Raw genomic sequence first — 18,906 nt, 5'->3', positions numbered from 1 at the left:
TCTTTTCCTAAATCTTTCTCCCTTCCCATCTCCTACTCCACATTCTCCTCTCCAAATCTCTGGGTTTCTCCACCCTGGTTATCTTCATTACCAATGTTATCCAACCCTTCATTTTTATCCAGACTTTCCTCCACATCATTCTTCCCAGTCTCATTTTTACTGCTCGGATAACCCTCTAAATTAGAACTAATATCCCCCATCTCCGTGTCTTCCCCTGTCTCTACATTTTTATCATCATCTTTATCAAAGGAATCAGTAATATCCTCAACATTTGTTTTGGGGAGAGTCCTTAATCACTAATTTCTTCTTTACGCTCTGTCCTTCATCCCCTTTGCTCTTTCTAGACTGGGATTCACTTGCCGACCCCCTTTTCTTCTCCGAAATAGGGGAAACAATAATTGCCTTTGTCTTGCAGTAATTCTCAATTAAGAGAATGAGGCCTTCATGAAGGATAGGGCAAGAGTCTTTCTTCCTATGAACCTGGAGGCTTTGGAATAACGAAAACCTCAGGTAAAAAAGAAATGAAATCCTATCTTTATACCGGAAATGGTTCAAAAAAACAAAATGGAACTTGTGGACTCTTTTGGATCTTCCATCTAAAATAAAATATTCACGAAGACAAGATAACACATCCCTCCATATTACCTTTCTCTGGTTAAGCTCGTAAAAGTCCCCATTCTTCTCTAACTTTTTCTCTTCCTCCTCAATTTTCGGAAACTTCTTGAAGGTGGCATTAGAGATGGTCGTTTCCTTGCTGTATTTCAGTCTATCCTTCAGGAGACCAGTCACTTCAGCAATGAAGTCCTCTATGAGATGAATTGTGACGCCATGCAAAGTTACCCTATCCTCGAACCAATTCTTAAAGAAAGCATCTGTAACATGCGGTTTGAAACCATGCAGTCGCTCCAGGTAAGGAGTCACATTTCCTTTCTCAAGAATTTGCCAGATAGCGGCTTTATCCTTCCAATTTTTGCAATTTTTGGGCTCTTGTTTCCTCGGCTCTCCCCCTATTTTCAAACAATGTGCGTCTCTAAGAACGAACAGAGTAGCTAACCCCAAAAAAAGAGACAAAATGAAGCGAGCCAAAATACTCGCAAAAGTTAACAAGGATTTTCAATCAGCATTGTTGACTATATCTATTGAGTGTGATTTTTTATGATCATATGTTGGGTATCGAGTGTCTCTGTTTTGGCAAGAGACAATCTTCAATCATCTTCTTCTATGCTCGAGTGGTAGTAGTCCTTTGATTGACATTGAACTATCCATGCAATGATTCGCCAATATACCGATGGGTCTGCAATTTGACGTACTAATTTATTGATCCTATTTTGCTTCCATCTGCCACTTGAATGTGACTTCTACCAATCCGGTATCCAAATATGAATAATCCTCTTCTGATTTTTCTATTTTATATCTGCCAATCCATCTCCACCGCTAGTGTTTGAATCCATGCCCTTCTTTCCTGTTCGATGTTTCTTTCTCTCTCCATGTATCTTCCCTTGACTAGACGTTACTTTTTTGGTCTTTTCCTGAGTGATCCCCAGTGTGTTTGCTACCTTCCTGTCCTCCTTCCAGTGAAGAGAGATCAAATGCCTCCTTATACTTACGAATGGACATGATGCATCTAAGAGGCATATCTGTGGTCTCTTTCTAACAATTATTTACCAAACTTAATCGCTTCTTCTTATATATGGATTATTTATCTATTGGAAACGTGAATGAGTTGATCTTGGGTTTGACCCGATAGCCTACATTCAAGATGATAGTTTCTAATTTTATCCTGGTTTGTTCCAACACTTAATAATCGATATATCATTTATAATATTATTAATATATGTTCTCTTCTTCTTTTTTATCTTTTGATATTATAGTAATTATTTGGATAAGTATAATTGTATAAGTAATATAAATTATTATTTATTATTTATAATGATGATTATTATTATGTTTATCTATATTATATATAATTATGTATTTATGTATTATTTTAGTATACAATTAGTACATAATCATAATTCGTATTGTTATTTTAATTATTCAATCTTCTAATGTTATACTATTATTTATTATCATCTATTTATTGAATCCTTCTTATTTTTTGAAGAGAACATTAGAAGTAAGGATATGACAGTTTCAAACACGCAAGACCTTTCGATTATTAAATCGCCAACAAAATAATTCCTTGTTGCCAGAATGTTGTGTCTAATGTTTGAAGAGGGAACATGCATGAACTAGGTGGCAATTCAAACAATGATGATTGAAATATCAAGGGGCAAAAGGCCTGTGGACATTGAGAGAGGCAATAGATAATGATAGTACAAGTAACATATCCTAAGAAATGCAACAGATGTAACGATAACTAATATGCAGACTGAAATACAACTTAGCACATGGTATATCGTTGTGACGATTTGAATTAAAGTTTGACAAGTGATGATGGACAGTGGTTGATGTAGCAGTTGTGGTCGGTTTATAACTTCTTTAAAACCTTTACAAGCATTTTCCTTTTTGATGTCATATTGGAGGCTTGAAAGCATGAATCAGGGATAAGTTTGAAATTATTTACGATAGTCAATAATGAAGCTTTTGGATAGAAGGTAACATGGGAGAAGAATCACGAGATGTCCAAACTATCTTAATATCATTTTCAACAATTTAAAAGTTGGCGATCAAAATAAAAAACTGGTAAAAAATAATTTCCTTTCATAGCACGTAGCCACGGATTCAAACTGCTAATGCATATGCTTCAACATATGCCCATTGATGATCCATCGATATGAAGAGAATACACCCACAATGAGAAAGTTCACAAATGCAATTTGGAGTACTAAATCCTCCCAATGCTTTGCGAATTGAAAGTGGTTTGGGATTGACTCGAAGTTGAATGCTACTCCTCCATACATTCTGCAGGCTACCAGTGGAGAAATTGACCTTTATTATTTTGGGCATTCTATCAAATAGTTCGATGCCTTGAAAATCTTAATAAAACCCATCTTCACAACGCTAGAGGGGCGTTTGATACATTGTTTCTAGATTCTCATATGAAGGCTTTGAAGATTTTAAGAAATGCGTCTTGTGCATTATCAATTTGCACCCATGGCATATGATTGAATAAAGCCAAATCTGTCCTCTGTCTACACAAATTAAATGAGGCATTATTCTTCATGCTTGGAAGGTGATATTTCAATATATTTCCATCACACGTATCCTTTAACCATTCAATCGGCATTTGATTCCAAATATGTTATTAAAAATATCGATGGTCTTTCTTTGTTCCTTCTTACACCATACTCACTGAAATGACTCATAATTGGATATGCACTCTGAAACAAAAGTATCGAAGATAATGAAATGGTTTATGTTGGCTCTAAAGAGTGCATGTATATGCACTTGTCTTCCGCCATCTTCTGAAACAAAGACTTGGTATATGCTCAACGTTCTTCATATCATAAACTGCCCAATTCATTTCTTGTCTCCAATTAGCGAATGACTCTGTATTAGTCATTAAGAGGAGATATTAACATGAATGTCCTAAATGCATTGCTAAAGAATTTGATCATGGTCAAAGTAAACCATAGAGTGACACTATAATTATTGATATATGGCAATAATTGATACATATATACTAATAAGGGAATTGCAGAATCGATCAACATTGATGGCAATATCAACAAATAATATAATATGAGAAATAAAACAGAAATTTGTGAAGAGTTAAGTATTCATCAAGAAGCCCGAGAGCAAAAGTTAGTGAAGAGTTCTTCTAATAAAACTTTTAGTTGAGAAGATGAAAATCAATACTTTTGTATATGGAATATAACCCAAGAATTATTGGATGATATCTCCACATGAAGTTGCAGAGGATGGTGATGAGATGACACTGAGATCACAAGTATATGTATTATGATGAATATCTGAATCACAATATAGTTGCCACTTAATTCAGACTTGATTGCACCATGAATATGGAAATCAGTGATGATATTGCTTGCCAATGTCATTGTCTGTAATTTCTGAATGGAACTGCCATTTTGAATTTTTATATATATGAGGTGGAAATAAGAATAATTCTGATACATAGAGGACCACAGTTATCATCAAGGGATCATGATTATGGAACATATTTTCAAAGTCCTATTGATCAATAGATTGATGCAATCTATTGTGGAAGTCACCAGTAAATCATGATTGATTGTGGAAGTCACCAGTAAATCATGATTGACTCTTGAGAAAGAATTCCTTAAAGTATGTGAGTAGTTTCAAAATAACCATTGCTTAGAGACATCAAATTGACCTTGAATATATTATAGGTCATCTAGAGCATTGGGTGAGAGGAGATTTTCCATAGGTGTTACAAGAAACTGGATGAGACTTTAGAGGGATTGGATTCGTCCACTATGGAAAAATGAAAGTGGCTTTGGATTGGTCTTAAGTTGTCAAGGAGATATCACCTTCATTGAAGCAGATTAAATCAGGAAGCATGTCGATAAGCATTGTCTCCTGAATAATGAGATAAGCATTTTCTGATTATTACATCTTCAGTGTTCTCTTTATTTGGTCAACCTCTTATTTGTATTTCTATATGTACTATAACAGTAATTTTGTCTTGTTATTTTCTTTGTTCCTTGAGGATGTTCTCACTGCAAATGTAATGGCAGTGTATATGTTTTATGTGTTTTCCAAGTGCAGATCCAAATGCGTATGTAGAAGAGTAGAAGAGACCTATCTCATGAAGAGATGTGTCTGTATGTTAATCAGTATTGGTTATTGTAAGTTAATTTCCATAAGACATTATTAAGAACATATATATAATGACTAATCAAATGCAATAGTGTTTAACCAAAAACCATAGGGGGTTAACTCTAGATCAGTTCAATCCAATTGAAGCTACAACATTAACACTCCCTCTTAGGGAGGACTGTCATAGAACACATTATGCTCTCAAGCATATAGAGAGATATCATCTCAATATGATATTCTTGAAAAATAAACATTTTTAAGGATATCAACATATAACCATCAAAATAGATGTTATCTTTCGATATCATCCTAAGTATGATTCAACAAGGAATAGCAACCATATAATATTCATCATACTTATATTCTCTTGGTATGTGCACTGGCATCATCTCCATGATGCTTATTTCAAGAGAACATGTCATATCTTAGAAGGATATGGGTTATCTAATCTCCAGCACACTCTGGAGCAACAACTAAATGTAGTCTATCAGAAAATAGTCATGATCTCAAGGACAACAACTTAATGTAGTCCATCATGACAAGTATCATGATCTCCGACACATTCTAGGACAGCAACTAAATGTAGTCTATCATGATACATTCTTTATCAAGATCTCTGACACATTCCGGGACAACAACTTGATATAGTCCATCATGATAACAAGTCAAGGCATTGTTAAGATCATAACCTTACAATAGCGACCTCACAAACACATCAATGAATGTAAAAACTCTATGTGTGCTCTGATAGAAATTTCAATGCCAATTGAACAATGTTGCTAGGTCTCTTGTTTTTATTAGAATTAATTTTCAGAATACATTAAAAGTGCATGAGGAATGCTAACACAACTTCAGCATTTTACATAATTTTATGTAAAAAGGGAATACAAAGAACATATATCGAATTCCACCAATTAATTGAGTAAGGAACCTGATTTCCTTATAGCTTAATTTGATGTGCTTGCCAGCTGAAAGAATATGAGTTCCATAGTAGCTCCTCAACACACGTCTCCAAGGATATCCACAATGTAGGCCGAAGACACTGTCAAACCCTCCATAGTTATTGCAGAATGCCCCCATAGCACATTGCGGCTAGAAGAGGAAAGACGTCCAGCTACTCACAAATTGCAGGCAATTAATTCTGAGTGCCACTTGGTACAATTCCACCTGGCACAAATAAACTTCACCAATTCACAGCCTTGGTGTCAAGCTGATGGGAATCTCAAATGCCAACCTCAGCAGTCACCAAATCCCTCAAAACCTCATCAATCGATTGCTAGTATGCAGCATAATACAATTGATTTCCTTCAAAGATCAATCTCCGTAGCCATAGTGATTACAATAAGGAGACTCGGCAAATTATTTATAACAGCACAATTTGCAATGAAATTACCAAAACAATCTCCCAAACATAGGAAACATAGATAGGAGATTTAGATAGTGAAATCACCATACATGAGCAGTGATTTCAAACATCAAAAAAATCAGAGACCCTTATACATCAGCAAGGGCATATAGTTAAGAACCCAGGAAAAAGCCACAAAGGCACAAAATCAAATATATAATCAATCGGATGCTTTACTCATCAAATAAGCTCATATTTATAATCTCCAAATGGCACAAAGTTTCCCAAATGAACTTCACTAAAGAAGCTTCCCACATATAAAATTAAAATATAATAAAATGCCATTATAAACTAATTTATTAATTTTTTTGGCTTCGAATATGACCTTTTCCACTATAACTTGAAATTCTGACACATAAGGCCACTGTTTCTTGTTCCCATGATTTAAAACTTTTCGTCCCGATTTCTACGAGCTATGATACTAAGGTGACCAACCAACAATACTATCAAAAATAGCAACCTCAGCATTTTATATGAATAATAATAATAATAATTCACCCATCTTGATAAAACAGTTGAAGAGGCATCAAAATCAAAATCTAACAACACCAAAGTGATCCTGATGATGAAAGATGATGAATGAACCCAACGAGGTGACTTACTATGAATAAACGCTCCCTCCAAGAGTCTTGGAGCTCAAATTGGAAGCTCGAAATAAAAACTGAGAGCATCCTCCAACACCTCTAACCCAATTGAACTCATCAGAACCAACAGATTGACTTACTATAAATAGTAAGTCCCTCAAACAAAGTCAAAACACACCATAGGTTGTTGGAAAGCCTATAACCACACCACTAAGACCCTCAAATCCCACTGTCATCTCACGAGGGTCATGATGGTGAACTGACTTGGCCAACTGCAAGAACCTACTAAAAATGGGGACATTACAGTCCTCCCTCCCTAAGATTGCTTGTCCCCAAGCAATCCTAGAGCAAAATGGACATCACAATCCCCCTAGATCCCAAAGGTAGAACTGCGTAATATCCCTGTTGTGTACAAGAAACTCCTGTAGCATCAACACCCAGATAACTGATATGAATGACAGAATCATCTAGAAACTAACTGTGGACACTGATGGTGATGACAACCCATCCGAACTCAATCGAACTAAAATACCAACTTTGTCCACGCCTGAGTCCACATCAAACTAATACTCACACCCAACTGCATTATAGAGATGGTAACAACCATAGGTAACTAAAACACTACCACCAACTATAACCTCTACCAAACTGTTCGAGTGTGTAGATACTGCAAGGGGTCTAACTTGCAACCGTCAATCCCATCTACAAAAGATGGTGCTAACCCATCCCATAATGGATGGTATGAAACTGGAGCCAACCCACACTCACATGAGACCAAGTCCTCTACCTGTGGGTTAAAAGAAAAGTGATGAGAAATCCTCATAATGTAATGCCGATAAAAACTCCTAATCTCTGTCAAGGGCTCATCATCATCAAGTTGGGAATCAGAAGATGACTCCAATCTCTAACTTCGAACTACTGGTCGAGAAGGATCCTGGGCAACCCTCTCAGCAAATCCAACCTCGAAATCCGTGTGGGGAAGCACAGTAGATAGAGTCTCTACAATCTTTCCCACCAACCTCTGATTAGCACGAGAACCTTGGATGAGAGTACCCTCAAACACTCTATATGAATCCTCCCTCAAATCTGAACTCTCCAATAGATACTCCATAAAGGACTTTGTGCAATAGAAATTATATGTGGAAGCATCAACCTACTCCCCTATGACCCACAGTTGATCCCTCTGAAAATGTGGCACTGCCAATTGTCCAATGCTATCAGTTGTATGAGATGAAGAAATAGATTTGCTTCTAGTAGAAGGAAGCTAATCATCATGAGAGCCCAACTCCCCTAATACTCTCATCTTATCCGTATCTACTGCACCCATATCCTGGACGGATGTGTCGGCCACATCATCACGTCCATCATCCCTAACTATGGAAGCAAACTCACCACCAACCACAATATGCAACTGAACTATATCTGGAGCTGGTGTGGTCCGAACAATCTCCAATTCCACGGTCACCTCATCCAATCGTGATTGTGACTCTTGAAGAGTACACTGAAGAGAGTCCACAGTCACCTCAAGCTCTTGGGTGAGCTCCACCACCTCCTCTTTCTCTAACAATGTCTCGTGACAGGTGTTGCCCCACTCCAGAAGGTAATCCTGGTCAGCAACTAGCTACGAGTAATTATGCTTCACGATCCTGACAGCCTCTCGAAGCGCATGAACCTCTGCTAGAGAAAAAGTACTATCACCGCGCTCATTAGACATAGGAGCACCCCAACCAGATGTAGCTAGCATCTAACAGACAACATCATGATGCCCAAGAGCTGAAGAAATGTCACTATCACTCACCTTTAGCTAATTAGTCACATGATGTCTCTGTAACCCCTGACTCCTATGCAATCTCTTTGTCTCACTAACTGCACTATGATAGGAAACTGAATCAGAACTGCCCACCACAAGATGCCTCATACGTATGCCATCACCCTCGCACAACTCCTCATCTAAAGAAATGGAAGCCCTCACAATATCAATCTCCTCACATGTCTTAGCTTCCACCTCAAACGTAAGATCCATGTAAACATCAATCATGGGACTCATCAAAAACCTCCTCGAAGTCATCACCCAATATCTGATAAGGGATATCATACCTAGTGCAGCTCATAGTATCATCAGATGTGTCCATACCATCTGCTTCCACATCTCCCAACATCGTTGTAACACCTATATCACCAACATCATAGTTGGGCGACTCCATACGTGCCTCGGTCCCACCTAAGGAAGCAACTGTCTCCTATACAGGGGCAACACTACAGTAGCTGACACATAAGTCGCTAATAACAACTCTTGCCTTTGAACTAACCATAGTGACTACCTTGAGAGCCTCAACCTGCTGAAGCTCAGTGCTACTATCCATCAAGGGTACTAACACATCTACTGATCTCTGTGAAATGAGTCCATCATCAACACAGCAGATGGGGCTAGCAAGTGTCGTACTAAATATAGGTACATCAGCATCATGGCAACCTATCGGGGAAAACTCAAGCTTCCTTCCCTGCAACCTCGATATCGGCCTTCTAAAGGCAGAAACCATATACCTTGCTGCCCTCTCAACTGTCGCGGGATCCGACAAGCTCTCCACCAACCTCTGTTGATGAAGCTTCAGTTTCTCCAAACTCTCCTGCAAGACATTCATTTTTACACTAACTTCCTTATTACTCCACTGACTTCTAGAACTGACAGTCTTATGTCTATCCGTAGCTAGAGAAAATAAAGTGCTGGTCACTCTAGAAATCAGATTTGAAAATCTTCAAAGTCAACACCGAATAAAATAAAAACTAAGCCCAATTCCTACAGGCTAGCAAGAAACTGCTCTGATGCCACTATAAAAACTCTATGTATGCTCTGATAGAAATTTTAGTGCCAATTGAACAATGTTGCTAGGTTTCTTGTTTTTATTAGAATTAATTTTCAGAATACATTAAAAGTGCAGGAGGAATGCTAACAACACAACTTCAGCATTTTACATAATTTTATGTAAAAAGGGAAAAAATGAACATATACCAAATTCCACCAATTAATTAAGGAACCTGATTTCCTTATAGCTTAATTTGATGTGCTTGTCGGCTGAAAAGGAAGACCAGAATATGAATCCCACGGCAGCTCCTCAACACACCTCTCCAAGGATATCCACAATGCAGGCCGAAGACACTGTCAAACCCTCTGTAGTTATTGTGGAATGCCCCCATAGCACATTGCGGCTAGAAGAGGAAAGACGTCCAACTACTCACAAATCGCAGGCTATTAATTTTGAGTGCCGCCTGGTACAATTTCGCCTAGCACAAATAAACTTCAGTAATTCACAGCCTTGGCATCAAGCTGATGGGAATCTCAAATGCCAACCTCAGCAGTCACCAAATTCCTCAAAACCTCATCAAATCGATTGCCAATATGCAGCATAATACAATGGATTTCCTTCAAAGATCAATCTTCGTAGCCACAGTGATTACAATAAGGAGACTTGGCAAATTGTTTATAATAGCACAATTTGCAATGAAATTACCAGAACAATCTCCCAGACACATGAAACACAGATAGGAGATTTAGATAGTGAAATCATCATACATCAGTAGTAACTTCAAACATCAGAAACATCAGAGACCCTTATACATCAGCAAGGGCATACAATTAAGAACCCAAGAAAAAGCCACAAAGGCACAAAATCAAATATATAATCAATCGGATGCTTTACTCGTCAAATAAGCTCATATTTATAATCTCCAAACGGCGCAAAGTTTCCCAAATAAACTTCACTTAGGAAGCTTCCCACATATAAAATTAAAATATAAATAAGTTCCATTATAAACTAATTTATTAATTGCTTTTGTCTCCAAATATGACCTTTTCCACCATAACTTAAAATTCTAACACGTAAGGCCACTATTTCTTTTTCGCATGATTTAAAACTTTTTGTCCCGGTTCCAATGAGCTATGATACTGAGATGACCAACCAACAACACTATCAAAAATAGCAACCTCAGCGTATTTATATAAATAATAATAATAATTCACCCATCTTGCAAAAACAGCTGAAGAGGCATCAAAATCACAATCTGACAACACCAAAGTGATCTCGATGATGAAAGATGATGAATGAACCTGACAGGGTGACTTACTATAAATAGACGCTCCCTCCAAGATTCTTGGAGCTCAAATTGGAAGCTCGAAATAAAAACTAAGAGTATCCTCCAACTTCTCTAACTCAACTAAGCTCATCGGAACCAACCGATTGACTTACTATAAATAGTAAGTCCGTCAAACAGAGCCAAAGCACACCATAGGCTGTTGGAAAGCCTATAACCACACAACTGAGACCCTCAAATCCCACTGTCAGCCCACGAGGGTCGCGCTGGTGAACTAACTTGGTCAACCGTAGGAACCTGCTAAAAAGAGGGACATTACAATGAAAGATCATCACCTTTCATGACATTATCGACATATGCAAAATAGTAACTCACATGATATCCACCATGAACTGTGTCAAAGGGTGGATCCACCATAGGTGCTCCTAGAGAGTGGAAAAAAGGCTTTCACCTCAAAATTCTCTCTCACAGAGAAGAATGCATTACAAGGAATTTCACTTGAACTTCTCCTGTAATGTCCCCAATCAGGACATTCGTTTATAATTCAAGTTTCTCTAAAAATCCAGTTTTTATATACCTTTCCTTTGATACATTTTTGTATATTTCTCTTGATGAAATCCTAAATGGCATCTAAACTATGATATTTTTAGCTGCTTATGTCCGACGTGATTTCTTGCTATTCGCTGAGACTATTTTAAAGTCTAAACCATATAATGTTCTCCAAGATGAATAATATTGTTTACCCTTGATTACTATGTCGATAGAAAGAGGGTTCGATGATTCTCTTAATATCCAATGAACGCTCAGCTAACCACTAAGACATATTTATTCTTCTCAAGCTGCATTGATGATATGAATATCAATGGTATGAAACTTATACTACTTCCAAACTACAGAAATATCCTATATAAAATCACATGCTTTTCATTCGATGATTTCAGTTTCTGGTGCATCATTCCCTGCTGCGATTACTCAAGCATCTCCCGATCAGTTTCAGAGTATGATTTCAGTTGTGGAAAATGATAGTGTTTGAATGATTCTACAAAATAATATATTTCCATCACCAAATTTATGTTCAGACCTTGTCTTTATTTGCTGCGTTGTGCTGATTGTATTCTCTATTTTGTAACTGCTGATGTAATGTGTATGTTCTGAGATAATGAGTTATTGACTGGATCTTATTCCTGAACGTAATTATCTCCTCTCCTATCTTTTTAATTTCTTCCCTCCCCCAATCCTTCACTACTCATGTGTTGTTTCCCTATGTATATGTGACCCAAAAGATAGATTGTGTCTCTTAGATGGGTTGTGACTTTTAGTCACATTATTATAATATGTTTATTATTATAGTTTTGTTCATATATTACAACATATGAATTAATATACTATCAATATACAATTATTATATATGTATATTAGCAATATATGATTTAATTATTATCATACTAATAATCTTGCATTTGTTTATTTCAAATAATATACAAATCATATTATTGATTTAATATACTATATATTATACTTTATCAATTAATATATTATATTCTTAAATTATATCATAATTTATTATTTATTCTTTTATTATTGAATTATTTTCTCGAAGTGGGGATATTACGTCTCCCTCTCAATTTGTTGACTTTTCCCGTTCAAGGATGCTTCTAATGGAATATCGGACTCCCTATGAATTTGATATAGACCTTCTGACCTCCTCGTACAAGGTTCCCTCTAATGAAGTGTCTGACTCTCTCTTTTAATAGAAGGATACTCATAATCTTAATCGTCAAGGATATTCTCTTCCAAAGCCTTACTTTATCCAACCTAATCATCAGATGACTAATCAATTCTAGATTACAACTTCTTTGGAGCTACTATCATAAGCTTGAGTCTGCACAATATTGATAACATGTGTAAAGTACCAACCTTCTTTTCCTGTAAGAACATCCTCAAACATAAAGGAAAAGATGAAGGCAAATTATTCTTATAGTATGTATAGAATTACAAATAGGAGAGAGACTACAATAAGCAAGTAATAATAATACTCAAAAATAATAAATCCTTATCTGCACATCAACATCCTTAATACAAATTGCTCCAATGAAGGTCCATATGCATCAAAACAGAAAAATGTCTACATATAAGGATTTGTCAATTAATGGGAATGGGACATTATTCCCCCCCACAATGTAAAATTCCCACTGTTTATATCATTGAACAATTTTGCATCACATCAAATATGGCAAACTTCTTTCTCTTTGATGAATCTCAAAACCTTAGTCTATTTACACTATGGGAGGACACAATAAAAGCAGTTAGGTCGAGCTCTCAACTCTGGTCAACGAACACATCACTATCATGATTGTTGAGAGCTTATACTCTATGAATTGTCAATTTGGTTTTGGTGGTCGTCAATCAAGTTATGTGAGGTTTTACCTATGAATAAATATAGTGTAGCAAAACCCCTGTATCATGGCTTTCTCAAAGCACATAGTACTTGTTGTTTCATCATGCTCCATACAAACTGTTAACACATTCAAAGGCACCCCCATACACTCGGGGCTTAAACGTGATCCACTTGTGGGTCTTCCAATCTCTCCAGACCCTTCATACAAAATTGATATCACAACTCAGCTCAAGCGAAAATATTTACCAAAAGCGCCACTAAAACCTCATAGCCCAGTAGGAAATCTGCCCTTTGAATGAATCATGTTCATTCTAGTATTTGCTTGCTGAAAGTTGTTTATAATGATCAATGGAAAACATGCATTGATGCAAGCATACTTGATCTGCTATTGTTTAAGAAATCTTGCAGCCCAATTGCTCATGGAAAAGTGTTTGGACTAAGACAGCTCCAAACCCAATACTACTAGAGCAAAGCCCTTGATATCCATCTTCTTAAGTTCATTTCGCTGAAGCTTCTCAGAGGCCAAAGAAGCTTAGCTTCTTCACATCATTGTTGATACCCACATTAACCAAACTAACCCCAGGCTTCTCAAAAAGCCTAACCAAACTCGTAGGCAAAAAATCCACATACAATATCTGAAAAATCAACCAGTTGTTCTGCTATCAATTAACATGCAAAATATGCTGCCTTTGTTTTTATACACATGTAGTGATATAGAACAGGGTTATAATTTTAATGCATCTGGAATATTGATGTCTAGTTGTATGCCCCAACTGTATAGCACAAGAAGTCTCGTCTGTTTCTTAGAGGCTCGATAGCATGGGGGAATTAAGACACAAGTATCCTACTTTTGTTGTTCCCAACATCAGTGACTTTGGTAATGCTTGTTGACTGTACTAACTTCCCTTTTCAATTATTTTGTTCCAGTTCCTTCCAGCGCTGAATTTCAATTTTTGAAGGATATTTGATGCATTTCATTACATTGCTCTTCCTTTGAATGCTCCGTGTTGACTTAGTGGTCTGAAAGTTTACCTCTATTGTTATTTTTGTTGGTGATATTCACCGTGGATTCCTCTGATGAATGTTGATCCTAAATGCTAAATGGTTGTCAAATATGTCACATGCATTCATCCACGAGTAGGTCATGCTTAAAATTCTTTGGCTTAGGCATTGGATGCCTTGATTGAAATATGTCCCGATATTGTAATTTTTATTGAAACAAAATCTTCATTTGTCCGCAGATATCTCATCACTATCCCTATTATTCCATCAATGGTCTCTTAATACTTGTTGGTATTAAAATTATTTTGTGATGAATATTCATTATTTCTCACAGTGTAGTATTAGACAAAGATATCAGCATAGTAGTCTTCAAAGATGTTGGATGACCATGAGTGATCATTCCCAGTAGTTATGCTTCCACTGGATTTACACCTGACTATCATAGCTAAACATATATTGTCGTTAACCAAATTAAGAGTCTTCGACAGTGATGACAATGCCCGAAGAGTCCAGATCTCTTCATTGATGCTTCCTTTCTAATCCAAACCAGATAAAGAAATTGTCATGGTCATCCTTCTGCTTAATCTTTATTACCCAGTACTTAATCGCACAGTCATGACAATTTTCACTTTACTATTTCTCATGGCAGATTGTGAATTGATCCTCAAAAAAGGGTTCAGATCTCTGCAAATCTTAACCAATTTGCACTAAAGTAATTATCATTGTGCAACCAAGTCCTTGCTCTCTGTGTAATCAAAGTAATCATCATTTATGTTGGCGGCAACATACATGAGGTCCTTGCTCTTCGCAACATAAGAAGTTTGTATGTACTGTTTTGCACAGAGACAGTAATTTTAACACAGTATTTCGACGATCGTTCAAACTGGTCAGCAAACTGCAGTTCCTTTCAGGGGCAAGGTGGTAAAGGAGTCATTATGACCTCTGATTGCGCCCAATCTTCAACTACCATCTTGACCAATCCATCCTGGTGCTTATCATGACTTAGTTAATTGATAGTTTACGGTCTTTTAAAAAAAGATTTTATCTGTTGTCAGCTTACAAAATATCATAGACCCCGATAACAACATAAAAAATATTAGTTGGAATGTTCCAAATCAATTGACCTCTGTTGTCTCAACAAAAGCGTGGCATCAAAAACATCAGATTTTGTCTTTTAGTCATGGACAATTAGCCACCTCCCAATAAGTGTGAAGTTTATTAATAATTATTAATTAATCATTCTTTGACATACGAATCAACCTTGGGATAAAACGATTTTTTTTGCACCATGATATACAAAAAGAGCCCAATACATCTCCATAAATCGATAACTTAGCCCAATAAAGACAAAAGGTCTTTCAGTGACTAGTCTGATTCTTTGTAGGCCCGATATAACCTCTGTTTCCATCATACTGTCATCCTTTATCTTTTAATACTGTAAACAATCTATACTATCCAATATGCGTTCCAAATTTTCAGTTCTCTTAATTTGCAACAGATACTCTGATACTTACAATTGCCGCAGCACATACAAAATTCCTCTTTATTTTCCCCCTGGATTTTTTATCTATATTTTGCCAGCAGCATTCTCATTATTGTGATAATTGTCTATGGCAGTGCCGGTAATCTGTGTATTTGCAGAGATTGTGAAATTTGCAGGGATCGCTTCTTTTTTCTAGACATTTGCAATCTAGCTCTTATACCATGTTAAGTTTTCAGGATCACTGCAAATGCAATGGCATTGTACATGTTTTTTGTGTTTTCCCAGTGCAGATCTGAATGGATATATATATATAGGAGTAGAAGAGACATGTCTCTATGTTAATCAATATTGGTGGAGGCTAGTCGGAAGGTAGTCGTTTGCTCTTGATGATAAGCAAAACATAAAGTTTATATTATTTGTTTTGGAAAGATCTATTAACAGGGATCTTAGCTGAAAGTATATTGTAGGTTCAAAAGTTTTTGCAGTCTCGGACTTCGTTTCAACTTCCACAAAGAAATGACAAGAGCGGGATAAATTAAAGCTGCTCTGAGGAATTGAAAGGTGCATCTTAGAAAGTATTTCAAGAAGAAAGGAGATGAATTTCCAAGCCAATATAATTTTCACAGATACGATGTACCAATGTACTAAGCATGGATAAAATTAAGAGATACAATGACATAATGATGTAATTATGTACCACATTTTGATACATATGTAAAGAGAAGGCATGCCTTCTCAAAGTCCTTTGTTAAGAAACAAAGGCAGATGTATTATGATGTAGACAGGATGGGCCAAACTGGGGGTTTTCTTCCTCGTTCTTAGACCCTCAGTGCCCACACTTTGAACGGGGTAACAAATAATGTAAACTCTAAAATTAATAAAATATTGGCAAAAGCCTTTTACCAATCAAAAAAATATATTGGTTATTGTAAGTTAATTACCATTAGACACACACACACAATTAATGATTAATCAAATGCAATAGTGTTTAACCAGTAACGAGGATGAACTCTAGATCAGTTCAATCCAACTGAAGCTACAACATTACTAGTTCTTACAGGAAGAGAAGAATGGTGCATTAGGAATGTTGTTGAGGCATTTTTGGGGGTGATAACATCTGGGATTATGAAACTAAGCCAAGACAAGTGGCTCTTCCAATGAGAGGGAGCAGACTAGGATGCATTTTTGTTCAAATATCATGATGGTCATATAACTATTTGGTCTAGGACTTGATCTTATGATACTAGCTCCAAAGTGGTTGCTTCACCCCTGAGAGCATCACCTAGATCCGATGAGTGCTAAGTGTTCCATTTATTCTCATGAGAGATGGATACATGTTGAATCACTACTCATGAAACATGGGTCAATGAGTTTGACTCAAAATCACACAGTTAAATCCTGATAGCAATATCACAATTTGACTTGCTGTGGAAATTATCTCCTACTTATCAATAGCTACAATCTTCAACATATGGACTGAAGACATAGCATGTCCACTTACCATGGGCATATCTCACATGCCATCAAGTTTTGGTGGGACAATTATGGGAAGCAATTAATGTAACTACAAACATTGAAAATGCCTTCAAACATACCCAGTAACATCACCTAGTACTTGAAAGAAAAAAAGACTTCAAGGTGGTTCGAATTTTAATTTTATGTAGCAAGAATGAAAAAAACAACTGCACTGGTTATACAGAAACGTTATTCCCAAATTCTAGATAGCCTCATTTGATTAGCTAACAGGTAGCAAACAATTTTACAGTTGCGGGTTTCATGTACCAAAAATTATGCACAACAGAAACGTTCTCAAAATTATTCAATATAACAAGCAAGAAAAGAAAATATGAATTACAAAATCTTACATGACAGTCACAGAGACATCTAAACCAACATTTAAAGGAATTTGTAAATAAAGTTTGGCCAAAACGCGATTGCGTAGAATACCACACACGCTTGAAAAAATGCAGGGTACAAATATCCAGTTAAGATTTTTATACCACGCGAAAATTTACCTTGATAGGTTGGACCCTCAAGGTTTGCTGAGCTGAAAAGTACGAGGGAAAAGAGGGAGAGATAAAGTACAGCCCACATAGGTCTGGACTCCATATATATTTTCTGTGTGGGTTGTACCCTGCTCACGCATTGGAGATTACACAATTAATATACCACTGCAAATTACAATGAAATTTTTTGCTTTGTTTGAAGAATTGAAAAGCGTGGGAGCCCCCGAAAGCTTGCACGTCCCGCTGTTTTTGGGTACCTGCGTGAATGTGTCGATCAATAATTATTATTATTATTATTTTAAAATTATGAGATATTCAGTTTAATTAAATATTGATTAGTTGGGTATGTGGGAATTACACAATTTTATGCGATGAATGGCGGCTATTCTTATAGGAGAAAGTGCATCATTGTAATGACAGGAGGAAGAAAGCGCATCACTGTGATGACAGGAAGGAGAGACGATATGTTTCGGTAAGCAGTATGCAGAACTTAGGAGCGATCTATAATAATAATAATAATAAGCGAGCAAATAAACAAAGTCTCACTTAGTAATTTAATTTTTATATTAAAAAAAATTATCATTAAAAGGTCCAAGTTCTATAATTTATATATAAAATTAAATTACAAGAAATCTTCATTCAAACAAGTACTTGAAAGAAAGAATGGAAGGAAAGAATGGAGAAGAAAACTTTCAACCTTGTCCAAGACTGAAATTATATATTATTACATGAGTAAAAGGGGCATATCCTAGATTACGAAGTCTCAGCATTCCCTTTCCATTGAATACAAGTAAGTTCAATACATATAGTTTTTATATCTAGCATCCTTTCACATAGAATATTATTAATTGAAGGTTACACTTGACTTCACTTCTACAATGGAATCGTTCTAAATGAGTATCATCATCTTCCATATGTTTCAGTTGATAAATTGAAGGTATTATTTGGAATGGTTCTCTATGATCTTCAACTTCCCTTTCCATTATGCAAGCTCATATACAAACACTACTCAAGAGTAATTTGGTAGCTAAATTTAGAGATAAAAATGTTCTATTATCAATCATTTGGAAATAGAGTTTTAATCAAAAATTAAGACAGGATTCTTCTTACATTGTAGAATATCATTAAACTCAATTGATTACAATTCTAATGTATCATAAAAATTTGCATGACAGATAACCATAAAAAGGAAAAAAAAA

The 18,906-nt window shown here is 36.2% G+C and overlaps 1 protein-coding gene across 7 annotated transcripts in view; it reads right to left on the bottom strand.

Moving 5' to 3' along the window:
• Positions 1 to 18,199, bottom strand: part of LOC149559432 (uncharacterized) — a 291,923-nt gene extending 273,724 nt beyond the window's left edge. For 4 of the 7 annotated variants that reach the window (XM_089833327.1, XM_089833332.1, XM_089833329.1 and 1 more), the window contains exons 1-2: positions 18,066 to 18,199; positions 17,702 to 17,964 (exon numbers count right to left, since the gene is read on the bottom strand). In XM_089833327.1, coding sequence (XP_089689453.1) covers positions 17,702 to 17,810 — 109 coding nt within the window. In that variant the 5' untranslated portion in view covers positions 17,811 to 17,964; positions 18,066 to 18,199. The other 3 variants (XM_089833334.1, XM_089833328.1, XM_089833335.1) reach the window with 2 other exon arrangements.
• Positions 18,200 to 18,906: the final 707 nt, after the last annotated feature.

Source organism: Cupressus sempervirens, chromosome 5 (assembly GCF_028749045.1).
Source record: "Cupressus sempervirens isolate cs-2001-9-10 chromosome 5, ASM2874904v1, whole genome shotgun sequence".
NCBI lineage: Eukaryota > Viridiplantae > Streptophyta > Pinopsida > Cupressales > Cupressaceae > Cupressus > Cupressus sempervirens.
Note: the sequence above shows the minus strand (reverse complement) of the source record. Positions and strands in the feature narration are given on the sequence as shown.